The sequence below is a fragment of the Pungitius pungitius genome, chromosome 18 (assembly GCF_949316345.1).
Source record: "Pungitius pungitius chromosome 18, fPunPun2.1, whole genome shotgun sequence".
NCBI lineage: Eukaryota > Metazoa > Chordata > Actinopteri > Perciformes > Gasterosteidae > Pungitius > Pungitius pungitius.
In genome coordinates this window covers 2,551,119-2,563,863 of record NC_084917.1, presented here as the reverse complement: position 1 = coordinate 2,563,863, position 12,745 = coordinate 2,551,119, and the positions used below count along the sequence as shown (strand labels likewise).

At 46.4% G+C, this 12,745-nt stretch overlaps 2 protein-coding genes across 3 annotated transcripts; one reads left to right on the top strand and one right to left on the bottom strand.

The window, feature by feature from the left end:
- Window positions 1-148: 148 nt before the first annotated feature.
- On the top strand, window positions 149-5,398 carry gfm2 (GTP dependent ribosome recycling factor mitochondrial 2). Its single transcript, XM_037484848.2, has 20 exons — window positions 149-378; window positions 464-548; window positions 639-684; window positions 766-863; window positions 960-1,085; window positions 1,171-1,259; window positions 1,359-1,447; window positions 1,546-1,606; window positions 2,063-2,248; window positions 2,323-2,403; window positions 2,494-2,642; window positions 3,009-3,149; window positions 3,234-3,333; window positions 3,433-3,619; window positions 3,705-3,781; window positions 3,857-3,995; window positions 4,100-4,276; window positions 4,377-4,492; window positions 4,566-4,748; window positions 4,824-5,398. The coding sequence occupies exons 1-20, from the start codon at window positions 337-339 to the stop codon at window positions 4,950-4,952; spliced, it is 2,301 nt and encodes a 766-aa protein (XP_037340745.2). The 5' UTR covers window positions 149-336; the 3' UTR covers window positions 4,953-5,398.
- Window positions 5,399-5,957: 559 nt separating this feature from the next.
- On the bottom strand, window positions 5,958-11,611 carry hexb (hexosaminidase B (beta polypeptide)). 2 transcript variants are annotated; one of them, XM_037485376.2, is made up of 14 exons: window positions 11,287-11,609; window positions 11,032-11,183; window positions 10,031-10,096; window positions 9,572-9,618; window positions 9,356-9,466; window positions 9,158-9,259; window positions 8,915-9,047; window positions 8,293-8,473; window positions 8,118-8,204; window positions 7,960-8,032; window positions 7,475-7,649; window positions 6,498-6,588; window positions 6,308-6,412; window positions 5,958-6,210 (listed from the first exon to the last, which is right to left on the bottom strand). In XM_037485376.2, the coding sequence occupies exons 1-14, from the start codon at window positions 11,553-11,555 to the stop codon at window positions 6,147-6,149; spliced, it is 1,656 nt and encodes a 551-aa protein (XP_037341273.2). In that variant the 5' UTR covers window positions 11,556-11,609; the 3' UTR covers window positions 5,958-6,146. The 2 variants fall into 2 exon arrangements, 1 of the variants encoding a protein (XP_037341273.2); XR_009942693.1 differs by lacking the exons at window positions 5,958-6,210; window positions 6,308-6,412 and adding an exon at window positions 6,884-7,064 and having other exon boundaries at window positions 6,500-6,588; window positions 11,287-11,611.
- Between the last annotated feature and the right edge of the window lie 1,134 nt (window positions 11,612-12,745).

The window sequence follows — 12,745 nt, the reverse complement described above, 5'->3', positions numbered from 1 at the left end:
AATGTATATAAATTAAATAAATAATTGATTTATGTCTTTAAATACTTATATTAAGCATTTCAATAATGTTTGGTATTAACGGAACCGATTGTGTTTTCGACACGCGGTGTTGTTTCCGGGGATGTATTTTAAAGCCGTACATTGTCTATGTTGTAAAACACTTTAACGCTTAGTGTGTTACATTTTAAACTAACCCGCCTGTTATAGCCACAGGTGTGTCTTCTGTCCGTTGTTATTGTGTGACGTTGTCCTCTACGTTAATAATGTTGCTCCACAACGACTCGTCCGAAGCTCAGAATCCGGAGAAGATACTCTGAAGATAAGCAGTCATTAGAGATGGGTGTCAGAGGCTGTCGGGCATTCAGCGGGATGCTTCGGGTAAGATACACTGGGCCTGGCTAAGTGCTGGTGATATGTTTCCTTAACATCACGTTGACCTCAGGGTGTTTTTTTTAATCTACAGGGGAGCTATTTATTAACAGCTGGGCACCGGTGCTGCAGAGGTCCAGTGAGCTGTCACGTGTTTCGCCATTACAGCTTTCTGCCAGGTACGTTGTGTTCATTAATACGTCCGTTCAGATCAGCTTAGTGATTCAGTCAGATCATCATTATTGTACGTTTACTGTTTACTGTTCCAGATGATGTCAAATCGCTGAAGGCCGTGGTCAGTCCTGATATATCCAAGTAAGTTGAGTTGAATTTAATTAAAATATACAGTCAGTTCTCTGAAATGTTGTTTAAAACTGTGTTAACTCGTTTCTGCAGAATCCGAAACATTGGTATCATGGCCCACATTGATGCAGGCAAGACAACGACCACAGAAAGGATGCTTTATTACTCTGGCTATACACGAGCACCAGGAGGCGAGTAGTAGGATGGTTTAAAAACAAGATGAGGACACGGCAGATGTGTTCTGTTTTGGTCTCTTTAACCTACTTCTTCGACTTTGTTGCTTTCAGATGTGGACGATGGGGACACGGTCACCGATTTTATGGCTCAAGAGAGGGAGCGCGGGATCACCATTCAGTCGGCGGCCGTCACATTTGATTGGAAAGCCCATAGAATAAATCTCATAGACACCCCAGGTAGAAAGTACATCCCTGTGAGAATATCCCCCATCTAACGAGAAGGAGCAGCCGCTCGAGTGTGACTGCGTGTGTGTGTTTACAGGACATGTCGACTTCACTCTTGAGGTAGAGCGAGCGCTTCGTGTCCTCGATGGGGCTGTCGCGGTGTTTGATGCCTCCGCTGGTGTCGAGGTGAGGTCACCGCTTTCTGTTCCCCCCCCCCCCCCCCCCCTCCTATTTCGTCATTGGCCGCACTTTGAACACTTTCTGTTGCTTTGACGACACCGACAGGCTCAGACTCTGACTGTGTGGAGACAAGCGGAGAAGCACCATGTTCCCTGTGTGTGCTTTCTGAATAAGATGGATAAGCCTGCAGCAAAGTGAGGGACCAAACAGTTCAGCCATTCATTCTTTACTTAGAATTACTTACTTACTTTACTTTATTATTCTGCAATCTGTCTTTCACTTTCTCTTTCAGCTTAAGTTTTTCCATTGAGAGCATAAAACACAAGTTAAAAGCCAACCCAGTCCTCCTGCAGGTAAGCAAAATGGAGTGTACATTTTTTAATGACAATTATGATGTTTTGCAGAACTTGTTTTAAGCAGTGGTGGCAGAAGTAGTTTTTTTACTTTAGAAGTAGTAAATCACACAGAGAAGAAATTCTCCCCAGCAAGTAAAAAGTCCAGCATTCAACATGTTTCTTTCCCAAAAATACAAAGGTAATTGCATAAGAATTTCCATTAAGAACCTATTGATTTAAGAAAATGTCTAATTTCAGAATCATATACATTCTAGTTATGGAGAAATGTGTGGGTTCATCCCATTGTTAAAGCTAATTATGATTACCTTATATACTGCTGTGTAGCTTTACCTGTAATATTATTATTCTACCTGATTATTTACGTTTTCATATTTAAAAAAAATCCAGCTGAACCAAGAGAGAATACCTAAAAACCCCCCATGTAGTGGAGATGTCTCATGCTCTGTTTCATAGGTTCCAGTAGGCAGCGGCAGAAACTTCTCAGGTGTCGTCGACCTGTTAACCAACCAGAAGCTGACGTGGAAGCAAACCTCTACGAGAGATGACGGACAAGTCTTTGAAAGCGAACCGCTCGATCAGTCGGACGACCCAGACCTCGTGCGGGAGGTCAATGAGGCCCGGGCGGCTTTAATTGAGCAGGTACACGTATTACAGTACTCCAAATGTTTAAATGCTGATGATAAATGAGTCTAAGATCCCGTTTCCCATCACAGGTTGCTGATCTCGATGATGAATTTGCCGAAGTGTTGCTGACAGATTTTAGTGACAATTTTGACGCCGTTTCCTCATCCAAAGTAAGTGTCGTGTTGAACCAGAGCAAACCCCCCCCCCCCCCCCCTGGTTACCCCCGAGTTCAGCAGCGAGCCGTGCTCATGTGTCCCCAGCTACAGGACGCCGTACGGCGGGTGACTCTGACCCGTAAAGGCGTCCCGGTGCTCTGCGGGAGCTCTTTGAGAAACAAGGGCGTTCAGCCTCTTTTGGACGCCATCACCGCCTACCTGCCCGCCCCCGATGAACGCCACCACGACCTGGTGTGAGTGAACAAGTGACTTTCAGAATTCCAACACTGTTTTTATAATGTTGATTAAATAATGTCATTTGTTACTTTGTGTAAAGGTCCACGGCCACAGGGATCTTTGTATCTTGAATTTGTTTCCAGGGGACACTAATAAGTGATGCACACAGGGGGGGGGGGGCACGCTTGTTGTCGCCATTGTTCTGGAAAATGAGCAACGATGCAGTTTTTTTTTGGTTAACATTCGGGTGCATGGTTGATGGATACAAGACGTGCACAAATAAGCAAAGACTAAAGTCATGCTGGATCCGTCCTTTGGTGAACACACTTTTATTGGTATTTATGAAGTATTTAAGGCCCTGAGTTCTGTTCATCAACCTACAGGCGGTGGTACAAGGACGACTTATGCGCTCTGGCCTTCAAGGTTCTCCACGACAAGCAGCGAGGCCCCCTGGTGTTCCTCAGGATTTACTCCGGGACTCTGAAACCTCAAACCGCGGTGCACAACATCAACAGGAACAGCACGTACGTAGCTTTGGTCACCAGGCGTAACAATGTGGACCAAAACAACCTGTTTCGACGGGTTCAAACCGTTTGCGTTTCGTGCAGTGAGAGGATGAGCAGGCTGCTGGTGCCGTTTGCCGATCAGCATGTGGAGATCCCTTCCATGACGGCGGGAAACATCGCCCTGACCGTGGGACTGAAGCAGGTGGAGCATCATGGAAAACGTGACATTCGCTATGTGCCCTTTTGAATATTTTCCCCCATCAAAAAGCGTGTTTTTTTTTTTTTTTCTTCTCCACATTAGACAGTCACGGGGGACACCATCGTCTCGTCCAAGGCCTCGGCGGCAGCCGCGGCCCGGCGAGCCCACAACGCCGGCGGGGCCGCGAAGAGGCAAGGGGAGCACGCCAGCGTGGTGCTCTCCGGGGTGGAGGTCCCCGATCCCGTCTTCTTCTGCACCATCGAGCCGCCCACCATGTCCAAACAGGCCGGTCAGCGACGGCGCCCCCGTAAGCTCCGCCCCACGCGCTCCACCGAGTGCTCACTTAACACATTTCGTTGTTTCCTCCCCGAAAGACCTTGAGAATGCACTGAGTTGCCTCCAGAGAGAAGACCCCAGTCTTAAAGTCCGGGTGGACCCGGACTCTGGCCAGGTAAGGCCGCCCGTGGGATTAGCCCGGGAGTTTGCCTCCTCGGGGGAGCCGACTAAAGTCCACTACCGTCCTCAGACCGTCCTGTGCGGGATGGGGGAGCTGCACATCGAGATCGTCCACGATCGGATCCGAAGGGAGTACGGCGTCGAGACGCAACTCGGGCCTCTGCAGGTGGCCTACAGGGAGTCCATTCTCCACGAGGCCTCTGCTGCAGGTACCCGCTGGCGGGGGGGAAGAGGGGAGGGGGGGGGGGAAATGAACCACCAACGCCTCGGGTTCCGGTACGAATTTGACCTTTTTTGAAAAACTGTGGCGTAGACACGCTGGACCGCACGGTCGGGGAGAGGCGGCACGTCGTGAGCGTGGAGCTGGCCGTCGCACCTCGCCGCATCGCCGCCTCGTGCGAAGTGGCTTTCGCCGAGGAGTCGGCGGGGCAGCTGTCCACGGAGATCAAGGAAGCCGTGCAGAGCGGAGTGAACAGCGCGTACCTTCAAGGTATCGTTGGAGACAAGAATCCTTTCCTCTTGCAAACCTTTTATTATTAAATATAATATTATTAAATGGGGCTCACTCCCCCCCCCCCCCCCCCCTTCAGGTCCGTTGCTAGGTTACCCGTTACAGGGCGTAGCCACGTTGGTCCAACGGGTCAGCGTGGAACCAGGAACATCTCCTGCCATGGTGTCTGCTTGCGTGTCCCGCTGCATGCTGAAGGTAAGCCGTTTCCTTCCTGTATCGCGACCGGTCGATCAACTGATGAGACGGTTCCGTCGTCTTCTGGACGCAGGCGCTGAGGCTGGCAGGAGGTCGCGTCCTGGAGCCGGTCATGTCCCTGGAGGTGACCGTCGGGGAGGAGCGCCTCGGCACGGTGTTGGGGGACTTGGCCCAGAGGCGAGGGACCGTCCGGGACATCCAGAGTCGCCACGACGACAAGGTGCTGCTAGCCACTGTGCCCCTGGCTGAGATGATGGTGAGAAACAGGTCGCCCTTTGTTTTTGATTTGGTCACCGTGGGTTACCATTCACACACGCATGTCTGTCGACAGGGCTACTCCACCATCCTGCGGACGATCACATCCGGCAACGCCACCTTCTCCCTGGAACTCGACACCTACGAGGCCATGAACCAGCAGGATCAGAGCAACCTCCTTAAACGAGTCGCTGGTCTGCCGTGATCCCGGATTCTCGGTCATGTGACCAACCAGCCCGGCTTGCACCAGGACTTAAGATTAATAACAGACCAAGTTGTTAAATGCTGTTCATAGAGCAAAGCAATGTGTGCAATGTTCCTAGCTTAATTAACCAGAAGATTTGTAAATAAAATCATTTTATCAAGTTATCATTTTGTAAAACAAACTTTTCAGGCATGTGATGCAATTTTACAATAATGTGTCCCACAGCATCTGTACAGGGTTATTTCTGATCAGTTTGACATTTGAAGTCTTATTTTAAGTATACATATTACACTTAGTCTTTTAATGAATCAATAATCTTTCTAAAGATTTTGAAAATACTACATTGGATTTCATGACAGGCTACAACTATTGCGAAATAAAATACATGCATCTGGCCAAATTTATATAACTTTTTTTAAGTAGACCAATACTTTCAAGTACATTCAGAACATTGGTTATTTTTTCAGATGTGGACTTAGTTACCCTGGTCCTTAAACCAGTCATCTGGTCCACGCTAGCTGCTAATAGTTTAGCGTTGAGGTGATACTTGAGGCTCGATGTGAATTCCTTGTTGCACAGCTTGCACACAACCACGCTCTTATCGACGCTTCCATCCGTGTGTTTATTATAATAAGATTTCCCATTCACGGGGCCACCCGACACGGTCTCGTCAGCTTCTTCGTTCATGTTCACTGTGGTTTGTTGTCTGAAGTCATGAACGCTAGTTGGTGCTCCAGTATAACCGGTCCCCCCGAAACTCATCCAGTGAGAAACGTTCCGCGGTGCAAAAAAGCGTAAAAAATGTTTAATGTTTTATTTTTATGTGTTAATCTTAATTCACATTAGCGCGTTAATTATGATTAATTACTTACAAAGTCCCGGCCCTAATTTAAATACTTGCTAGACACTTACATGCCTGTAAAGAGTACGTTCATAACTTTGAACATACTTTTTAAAAGTCATTCCAATACCCGGAATTCTTGCTGCCAGAACAAATGGGACAAGTTTGAATATCAAAATGTAATATTTTATTCAATCAGTCATAAAAAACAATTGCATTCATTAATTCAAAAGGTTTATGACATAAGATGTGAAGAGTTATAGCGTGACATAACCAGTGAACTTGGCATTTGATTTCTCGGTTGATTGTATGAATTTAATTCCCCTTCTGCTCCATTGGCCCCTGAGTTCCTTTTAGATTCCCCTGTACTCCCGGGGACAGTAGCTGGAAAACAGCGGCTCAGCTGGGATCCCACGCCTTGGACGGAAAAAGATCAGATCGTCGAAAATACGTTTGTGTATTGATCTTTTCTGACGCCCTTAAGCTGCATTAACATCGAGATGACGATACTTACTCCACCATGCGACAGCGATGCGCCGAGAGTCTACTGAAGGCGTCGTTGATGTCCGTCACGTCGGCGGCGCTCCACAGCCGCTCGGCCACGGCGCTCGCACGCGGCCTGCAGGAACAAACAATTAAATTTTTTTTTTTTTAAATATCGCTGTGCAGTCATGATGGATCATTTCACTACAAAAACCACATACCAGAGTCTGGGCGTCAGGTTGGTGGCGTCCACGTACTCGCCCCACAAACAAGCTTCTCCACCGATCACCAGCTTCTTTTGCTCCTCGGTGCCTGTTGGGAAACGTGACGCTCGATGAGATCAGGCAACGACCCCCTGGGACCACATCATTTTAGCTCATAAATATTTAAAATGGGGGATTTTCATAGAGCAAAAAAAAAAAAGAAAAAAGGTCCCTGTGTGTTCAACAGGCTTATTAGCACAGCAGTGACAGACATTTCCGGCATGTTGCAAGAGTCAAACTTGATAAAAATCGAGTGCGGTGAAGTCTCAGCACATTTCAGAAGCACGTAACGAACAAAAGCAACGTGGCGCTTTGCAGGCAGGAGAGCGGGAAGGCGGACGAACCCGTGAAATCCTGTGGGTCGGCCTTGTAATGGCCCCGCCAGTCCTGGCCGTAGGAGATACGGTTCAGGTACCAGGGAGTGGACAGCAGGGCCTGGAACCCTGCCGACGTAACGTTTGCCATCTCACTCTGGTATTGGTCCTGGTTTCCTTTCCAAACGTGGATAACCGCGTCGGCCTTCAGCTACACAGCACGCAAGATGAAGGAAAGACTGGTTTGAGGGACAAAAGACGCCAGAGCCTTGTGTTTCTTTAGTCTCTATTGGTGTTTTGGTGTCTGCAAATCAGAACCGGTCCAGGTTTATGGAAGCCCCAAACTATAATTTTCTCCCCCTGGACCCAGGGGATAAGGGTACAAGGTGACCCTTCTTATCGCGCCCCGTTGGTCACTCATCTAACCGTTGTTCCCCCCCCCACCCACCATCTGGACCACATCGTCTCATGAAAGAAACCGTCTGACTCGCTCTCGTTGTCACAACTGTGCACTTAGAGAATAAGCCTGTTGAACAAAATCCACAATTCTTTTTTTTGTTTTGTTTTGTTTGCCGCCGCCACCAAATCAAAATGGCTTTTCTAAAGAAATGTAAGACTGACCCTTGAAGTCGAGCGGCTCGACCTTGTAGTACTTCTGCCAGTCCTGCGCGTAGCTAATGTAATCTAGGTACCACGGGGCCGAGAGGATGGTGGTGAACCCCGCTGCCGTGACCTTGCCCATCTCCTCGTTCGCCCCGCCGCCGATCCACACGTGCACTACCGTGTCCGGCTTCAGCTGCAAGTAGTTGCACACGATAAAACGGATGGCTGTGTGCTAAATATGAAGCTACCACAGGACGCTAGTTAGCCAAAACAAAAATGAGCCATAAATGGTGATCACCTATTTGGCAGTGCAACTAAACTTGATCTTCTGTGGAAAATTTTCCCTTTATCCCCAAATATTAACCAAGAACCTGATATGATGCGGTTTATGTACGGCCATTATAGTCAACAACCCTATTTATAATATAAAACTAGGCATTTCATTGGGTTGATCGACTCAAATTGATACAAAAGTGCATCTTCATCGCAAACATCCAAGTTACCTTGACACCATTGTCAAAGACCTCCTGCCAGATCATGTAGCCCTTCTGCGTCGTGGCAACGATGTCCAACAGTCTACGAGATCACAAACGCACACAAATGAAGCGATGAAAGTCTTTTGAAGGAGACAGAACTCAATGACACAAAAGGAGCAACACACTTCTGGATGTAGAAGGACTCCAGTTTGCTGAAGTCCTGTCCGAAGCCCTGCTGCGCCATGAACTTCTGGATGTCCGGGTTCGACTTCCTGCAGGGCGAGAAGAACGACGAATACACAGTTCAGCGAAAAACACGAGGCGCCGTCCAGGCATTGCCGCCGCGGAGAGGTTCTTCACCAGCAGTTGAAGTCGACCTCGTCGCCCCCCAGGTGCACGTAGGCGTCCGGGAACACGGTGCCGATCTCCTTGAAGAACTTGCTCATGAAGTCGTAGGTGGTGTTCAGGATGGGGTTCACTGGGCCGAAGGTGCCGGAGGGTTTGTCTCCAGAGTAACACGGCGTGAGCAGGTCTTTCTGGCCTTAGGAGGGAAGAAAATAATAAATAGGCACATCCAGGTAGTCCTTAAAAACCAAAAGGTGATAAAATGGCGACGAGGTCTCTCCATCTACACCGTTTAAACCAGTGGTTCTCAACTGGTCCGGCTCCGGGACCCACCATCAACCCAAATCGAGGAACATTCTCAAATTTATTCAAAATCAAGTTCATAAGCTGAATTTTATATTCAGGATGTTTAATTATCCTAAAAACCCAATATCTCCCCCATATCAGACATGGACGGACGAGCCAGCAAAAAAACAGACACTCAGCTTCATTAAAAAAAGTCCCTTCAAAATAAAATCAAGAAATTTTATTTTTATTCTAATTTTTATTTTCCCCGTGCAGAGGCCCGCGACCCATTAAAAAACGGGTCCGCAAACGGTCGCGACCCACCAGTTGAGAATCACTGGTGTAAACTCACCTTTTCCCCAGGACTGGGTGTGTCCCGGCGTGTCAAACTCGGGGACAACGCGAATGCCTCGCAGGCGGCCGAACTCGATCACCATCTTCACGTCAGAGGGCGTGTACACGTGCGTGTACGGGTGGTAAGCGCCCTGCCAACATGCATCATCAATTGTGGGGGGGGGGAAGTTAGTGTTGGTATTAAAAGCTCGGCTGGTTGTTTTTGCTGAGAATTAAATCCCCAAAAAGTTGTCTCTCTGACCTGCTGGCTGAGGTGTGGGAACGTGCGGCTCATGTAGGGGAAGGATGGATCATCCACGATGTGCCAGTGGAAAACATTAAACTTGTTCATTGCCATCGTTTCCTGTGTAAAAAAAAAACAAACAAACCAAAAAACCCTATTTAAGTAGGGAATAAAATTTAAAAAAAAAGAGGAACAAAAACCATTTTATTGACGTACCAGATTAGCCAGGATGACTTTGATGGGCAGAAAATGGCGAGAGGTGTCCAGCAGGATGCCTCTATGGGCAAATCTGGGGAAGTCGCTGATTGTTGTGGAATTGATGCTTTTCTGAAATTAACAGAAATTAAAATCAAATCAGCCTTAAGAGTCCATCTGCTAAATAAAGTTCACCGTCGATAGAAAAGTTAAAAAAAATTAAAGTTGTTCACTAACGGCTCCAAATTCATCTTCGTACACCAACTGGCTGAAAGTTTCCAGACCTGAAAAAAATAAGCAGATTTTTTTATGACATAAGATTTGTGAGCAAAGTTCCACAGTAACAAACACACACCGTTTGATTGCACATATAAATACCTCGCAATAGGTTTTATGGCCATGTTTGCAATGCCTGGAGTAACGCTAGTTATTCTTATTGGATTGAGGAAAAATAAATCAGCTTTACAGTTGAATTTATAAATCTCCGGCGCATTTTGGGAAATCTACTCAATTTGGGTATTTTTTTCCCCAGAGTCGGACAAAAGATCAAAACCACTTAAGTCTGTTAAACATGAATCATTCACAAAATATTGAACTATTCTAACTACCCTTCAAGCATTTCTGATCAATTCAAACAGGAAAGATTGATTAAATGCAGAGTTTGGTGCAAGTGATGGGGAAAAAAATAAATCCTACCACGCAAGGCCCCCCAGACCTTCGGTGCCTTCAAGACGGCGTACGGCTGATCCACAGTCAGCTCATCTGCGGACACACGGGTCGTGCATTTCATTTTCACGGTCAAAGCTCGGCAGGCACGGGGGGGGGTTAGGAGGACACTTAAGGCAAGGTCTTAAGGGCTCAGAGGAGTGATGGGGGCTTTAAACATTTGGTCTACACGGACTGTTAATCCCAGTAACCGGTGTAATCTCGAACCATCGGTTAAACCGGAGGTATACAGCCTCCCTCAGACACCCACACCGTTTAAAATAAGGCTGCTGGGAGTAAAAATGTTTCATTCAATCAAGTAACTGGTACACGTGTGTAGCAGGTGGCACCATGGGGTGGCGCTCTGAATTCAAGGCTGTGCCTCTATAAAAAAAAAGGGGCAGTGACACTTTGCCAGGAAGTGCCAGAGTGTTACTGGACCCACAGCAGCAGAGTGGGGAAATGTGTGTGGGGGGGGTGAGAGGCGCTGATCCAAGCAGAACAAATGAATGAATGACTCACTGGATGTGAGAGTTCAACACATGTTGTTGATGTTGTTATCTGTAGTTAATCCTGGTCCAGTGTGTGTTGTTCCTACGTATGAAAGAGCGGACTAACTACTTTACTTCACTTTCCCTGGATGCTCTGTGCGTTCTGCAGTGATCTGGGTAGACAACCGGTTCCTGGTTGTCAAGACAACTGGTTCCTGGTAGTCTACCCAGACAGGCCGGTTTTGGCCGCCGTGTGGTGCGTGGATCATTCAGGCGTCACTCACAGCTTGTAATGTGTCACAGTTTATGTGTGGCCAAATTAAATTTGTATTCAGTTTCTTATATCCATAAGTTAACAGGTGCATCATACGTTTGTGTGAATGACTTGCACTGTAACAGAAGCAAAATGCAAAAGGAGACACTGCCCGAAACCATGTACTTTGTCACGTTGCGACATTTTTCAGGAAGGTGTGAAACCAACGAGGAAGCAGCAGAACTCACATGACTCGTCGGACGTGACACCGGGGAAGCCCTCACACTCAGAGTCAGCCGATGTGATCAACACCTGCAGCTCGGTCACCACCGAGGGGCCCGCTGGGAAGCTTTCCACCTCCGGCTGCCTTTTGGAGTGCCCAAATATGTACTCGTAATACCTGTGGAGGGAGTCGGGGAAAGAGGTGGGGGGGGGGGGGGGGGGGGGTTACAGGGGTCCCTGAACGCACCGCGCGGCGCTTAGAGTAAACGGAACCTTCTCACCTCCTGTACGCGTTCTGCAGGAGGCTGCAGCTCGCGCCCGAGCTCGACCCTTTGCCGTCGGCTATTCGGAACGTGAGGCCGGATAACAAGAGCGAAACATCGGAGATTTTCACTTTCTGCGGCAGGGGCCACAGGGAGCCGAACCGGGAAGCCGCGACGACGCGCTCCGCCTCGACCGGCTCCTCGAAGTCGTCCCAGAGATCGGGCTGCAGCCCCCGCGAGGAGCCGAGGGTCAGCAGCAGAAGGGCGAGCTGCAGAGAGGCGTTCATGTCGGTCGGTCGTCCGCACGGCAGTGTCACGAGACCGGAGGCGCAACAGTGTAGCTTTATTGTGACCGGGGGGAGTGGGCGGGGCTTTTTGTGCGGAAGTACAGATTTGAGATTTAAAGGGGAAGCGCAGCCCCGACCGCCTTGTAGACGTTTCCTGGTTCATTGGAAAATAACGAGGACGAAGGCAACAAATTTCTTATATTTTTAACTTTTCTTTCTATGATATTTATTGAAATATACATCTTGATTTTTTTTTCAAAAATATTTTAAACATTATTTTCCCCATTTCTCAAGTTGACCTAATATATTTTGTACTTTTTGGGGGGGGTTTTCGACCAAAATTTTATTTTTTTCAAAAATATTTAGAATTGTTTTCAAATTACGATTTAATCTAATTAATCTATTTTTTTCCATGACTCTTTTCGATACAAAATATTTTGACTTTAAAAAATATATATATTTTCAATATAATGTGTATGTAATGTAATGACAATGTTTTTTTCCTTTCTTTCCTTCACATTCCTTCACATTTGACCTAACATGACTTATTTTTCAATAATTTATTATTATTATTATTTATTTATTTTTCATGATATTTTTCCATCTAACATTTGTAGACTTTTAAAAAAATCTACCCAATATTTTTTAAACATATATTCACAAAACGTATTAGGATTTTTTTTTTTTAATTCACATAATTTTCTCAATTAACATTTCAAAACATTTTTTGACCTAAAAAAGTCCATAGTTGGACTGTTTTTCATAATATGTTTTTTACCTTTCCTATTGTTGTTCATTCTCAGATAATCTACTTTACACCCAGGATAGTTTCGACCACTAGGTGTCACTCGTGTCATATTTATTGATATAAAGATGTTTACCTGCACACCACCATATCATTGATATTAACAGTATGTGAACAAGAAGTTACATCACTTTCTGGACGTTTGATAGCGAAGTTTATTAATTAATAAATAAAACAGAACAATATTCTAAATAAATCAATAAGGATTTCTCTTATTTCATTTCTACACTTGTCCATTAGAGGTTTAACAGTAATATAGACCACAGTTATAACTGACCACAAACATGAATGACTCCGTTGTGTAGCACAACATACATTTAATTGTATGTGGATGAATCTTGGCAAAAAGAATCAACATATATTTTATCCCCCTCAAACTTGCAAG

Bases quoted from the DNA above. Each gene is read 5' to 3' on its own strand.
- gfm2 (XM_037484848.2), top strand. From the start codon at position 337: ATGGGTGTCAGAGGCTGTCGGGCATTCAGCGGGATGCTTCGG. The intron at 1,448-1,545 runs GTGAGGGACCAA...TTTCTCTTTCAG, and splicing joins ATGGATAAGCCTGCAGCAAA to CTTAAGTTTTTCCATTGAGA. The intron at 2,404-2,493 runs GTAAGTGTCGTG...ATGTGTCCCCAG, and splicing joins ACGCCGTTTCCTCATCCAAA to CTACAGGACGCCGTACGGCG.
- hexb (XM_037485376.2), bottom strand. From the start codon at position 11,555: ATGAACGCCTCTCTGCAGCTCGCCCTTCTGCTGCTGACCCTCGGCTCC. The intron at 9,467-9,571 runs GTTAGTGAACAA...TGTTAATTTCAG, and splicing joins ACGAAGATGAATTTGGAGCC to AAAAGCATCAATTCCACAAC. The intron at 8,474-8,914 runs GTGAGTTTACAC...TTCCCTCCTAAG, and splicing joins CACCCAGTCCTGGGGAAAAG to GCCAGAAAGACCTGCTCACG.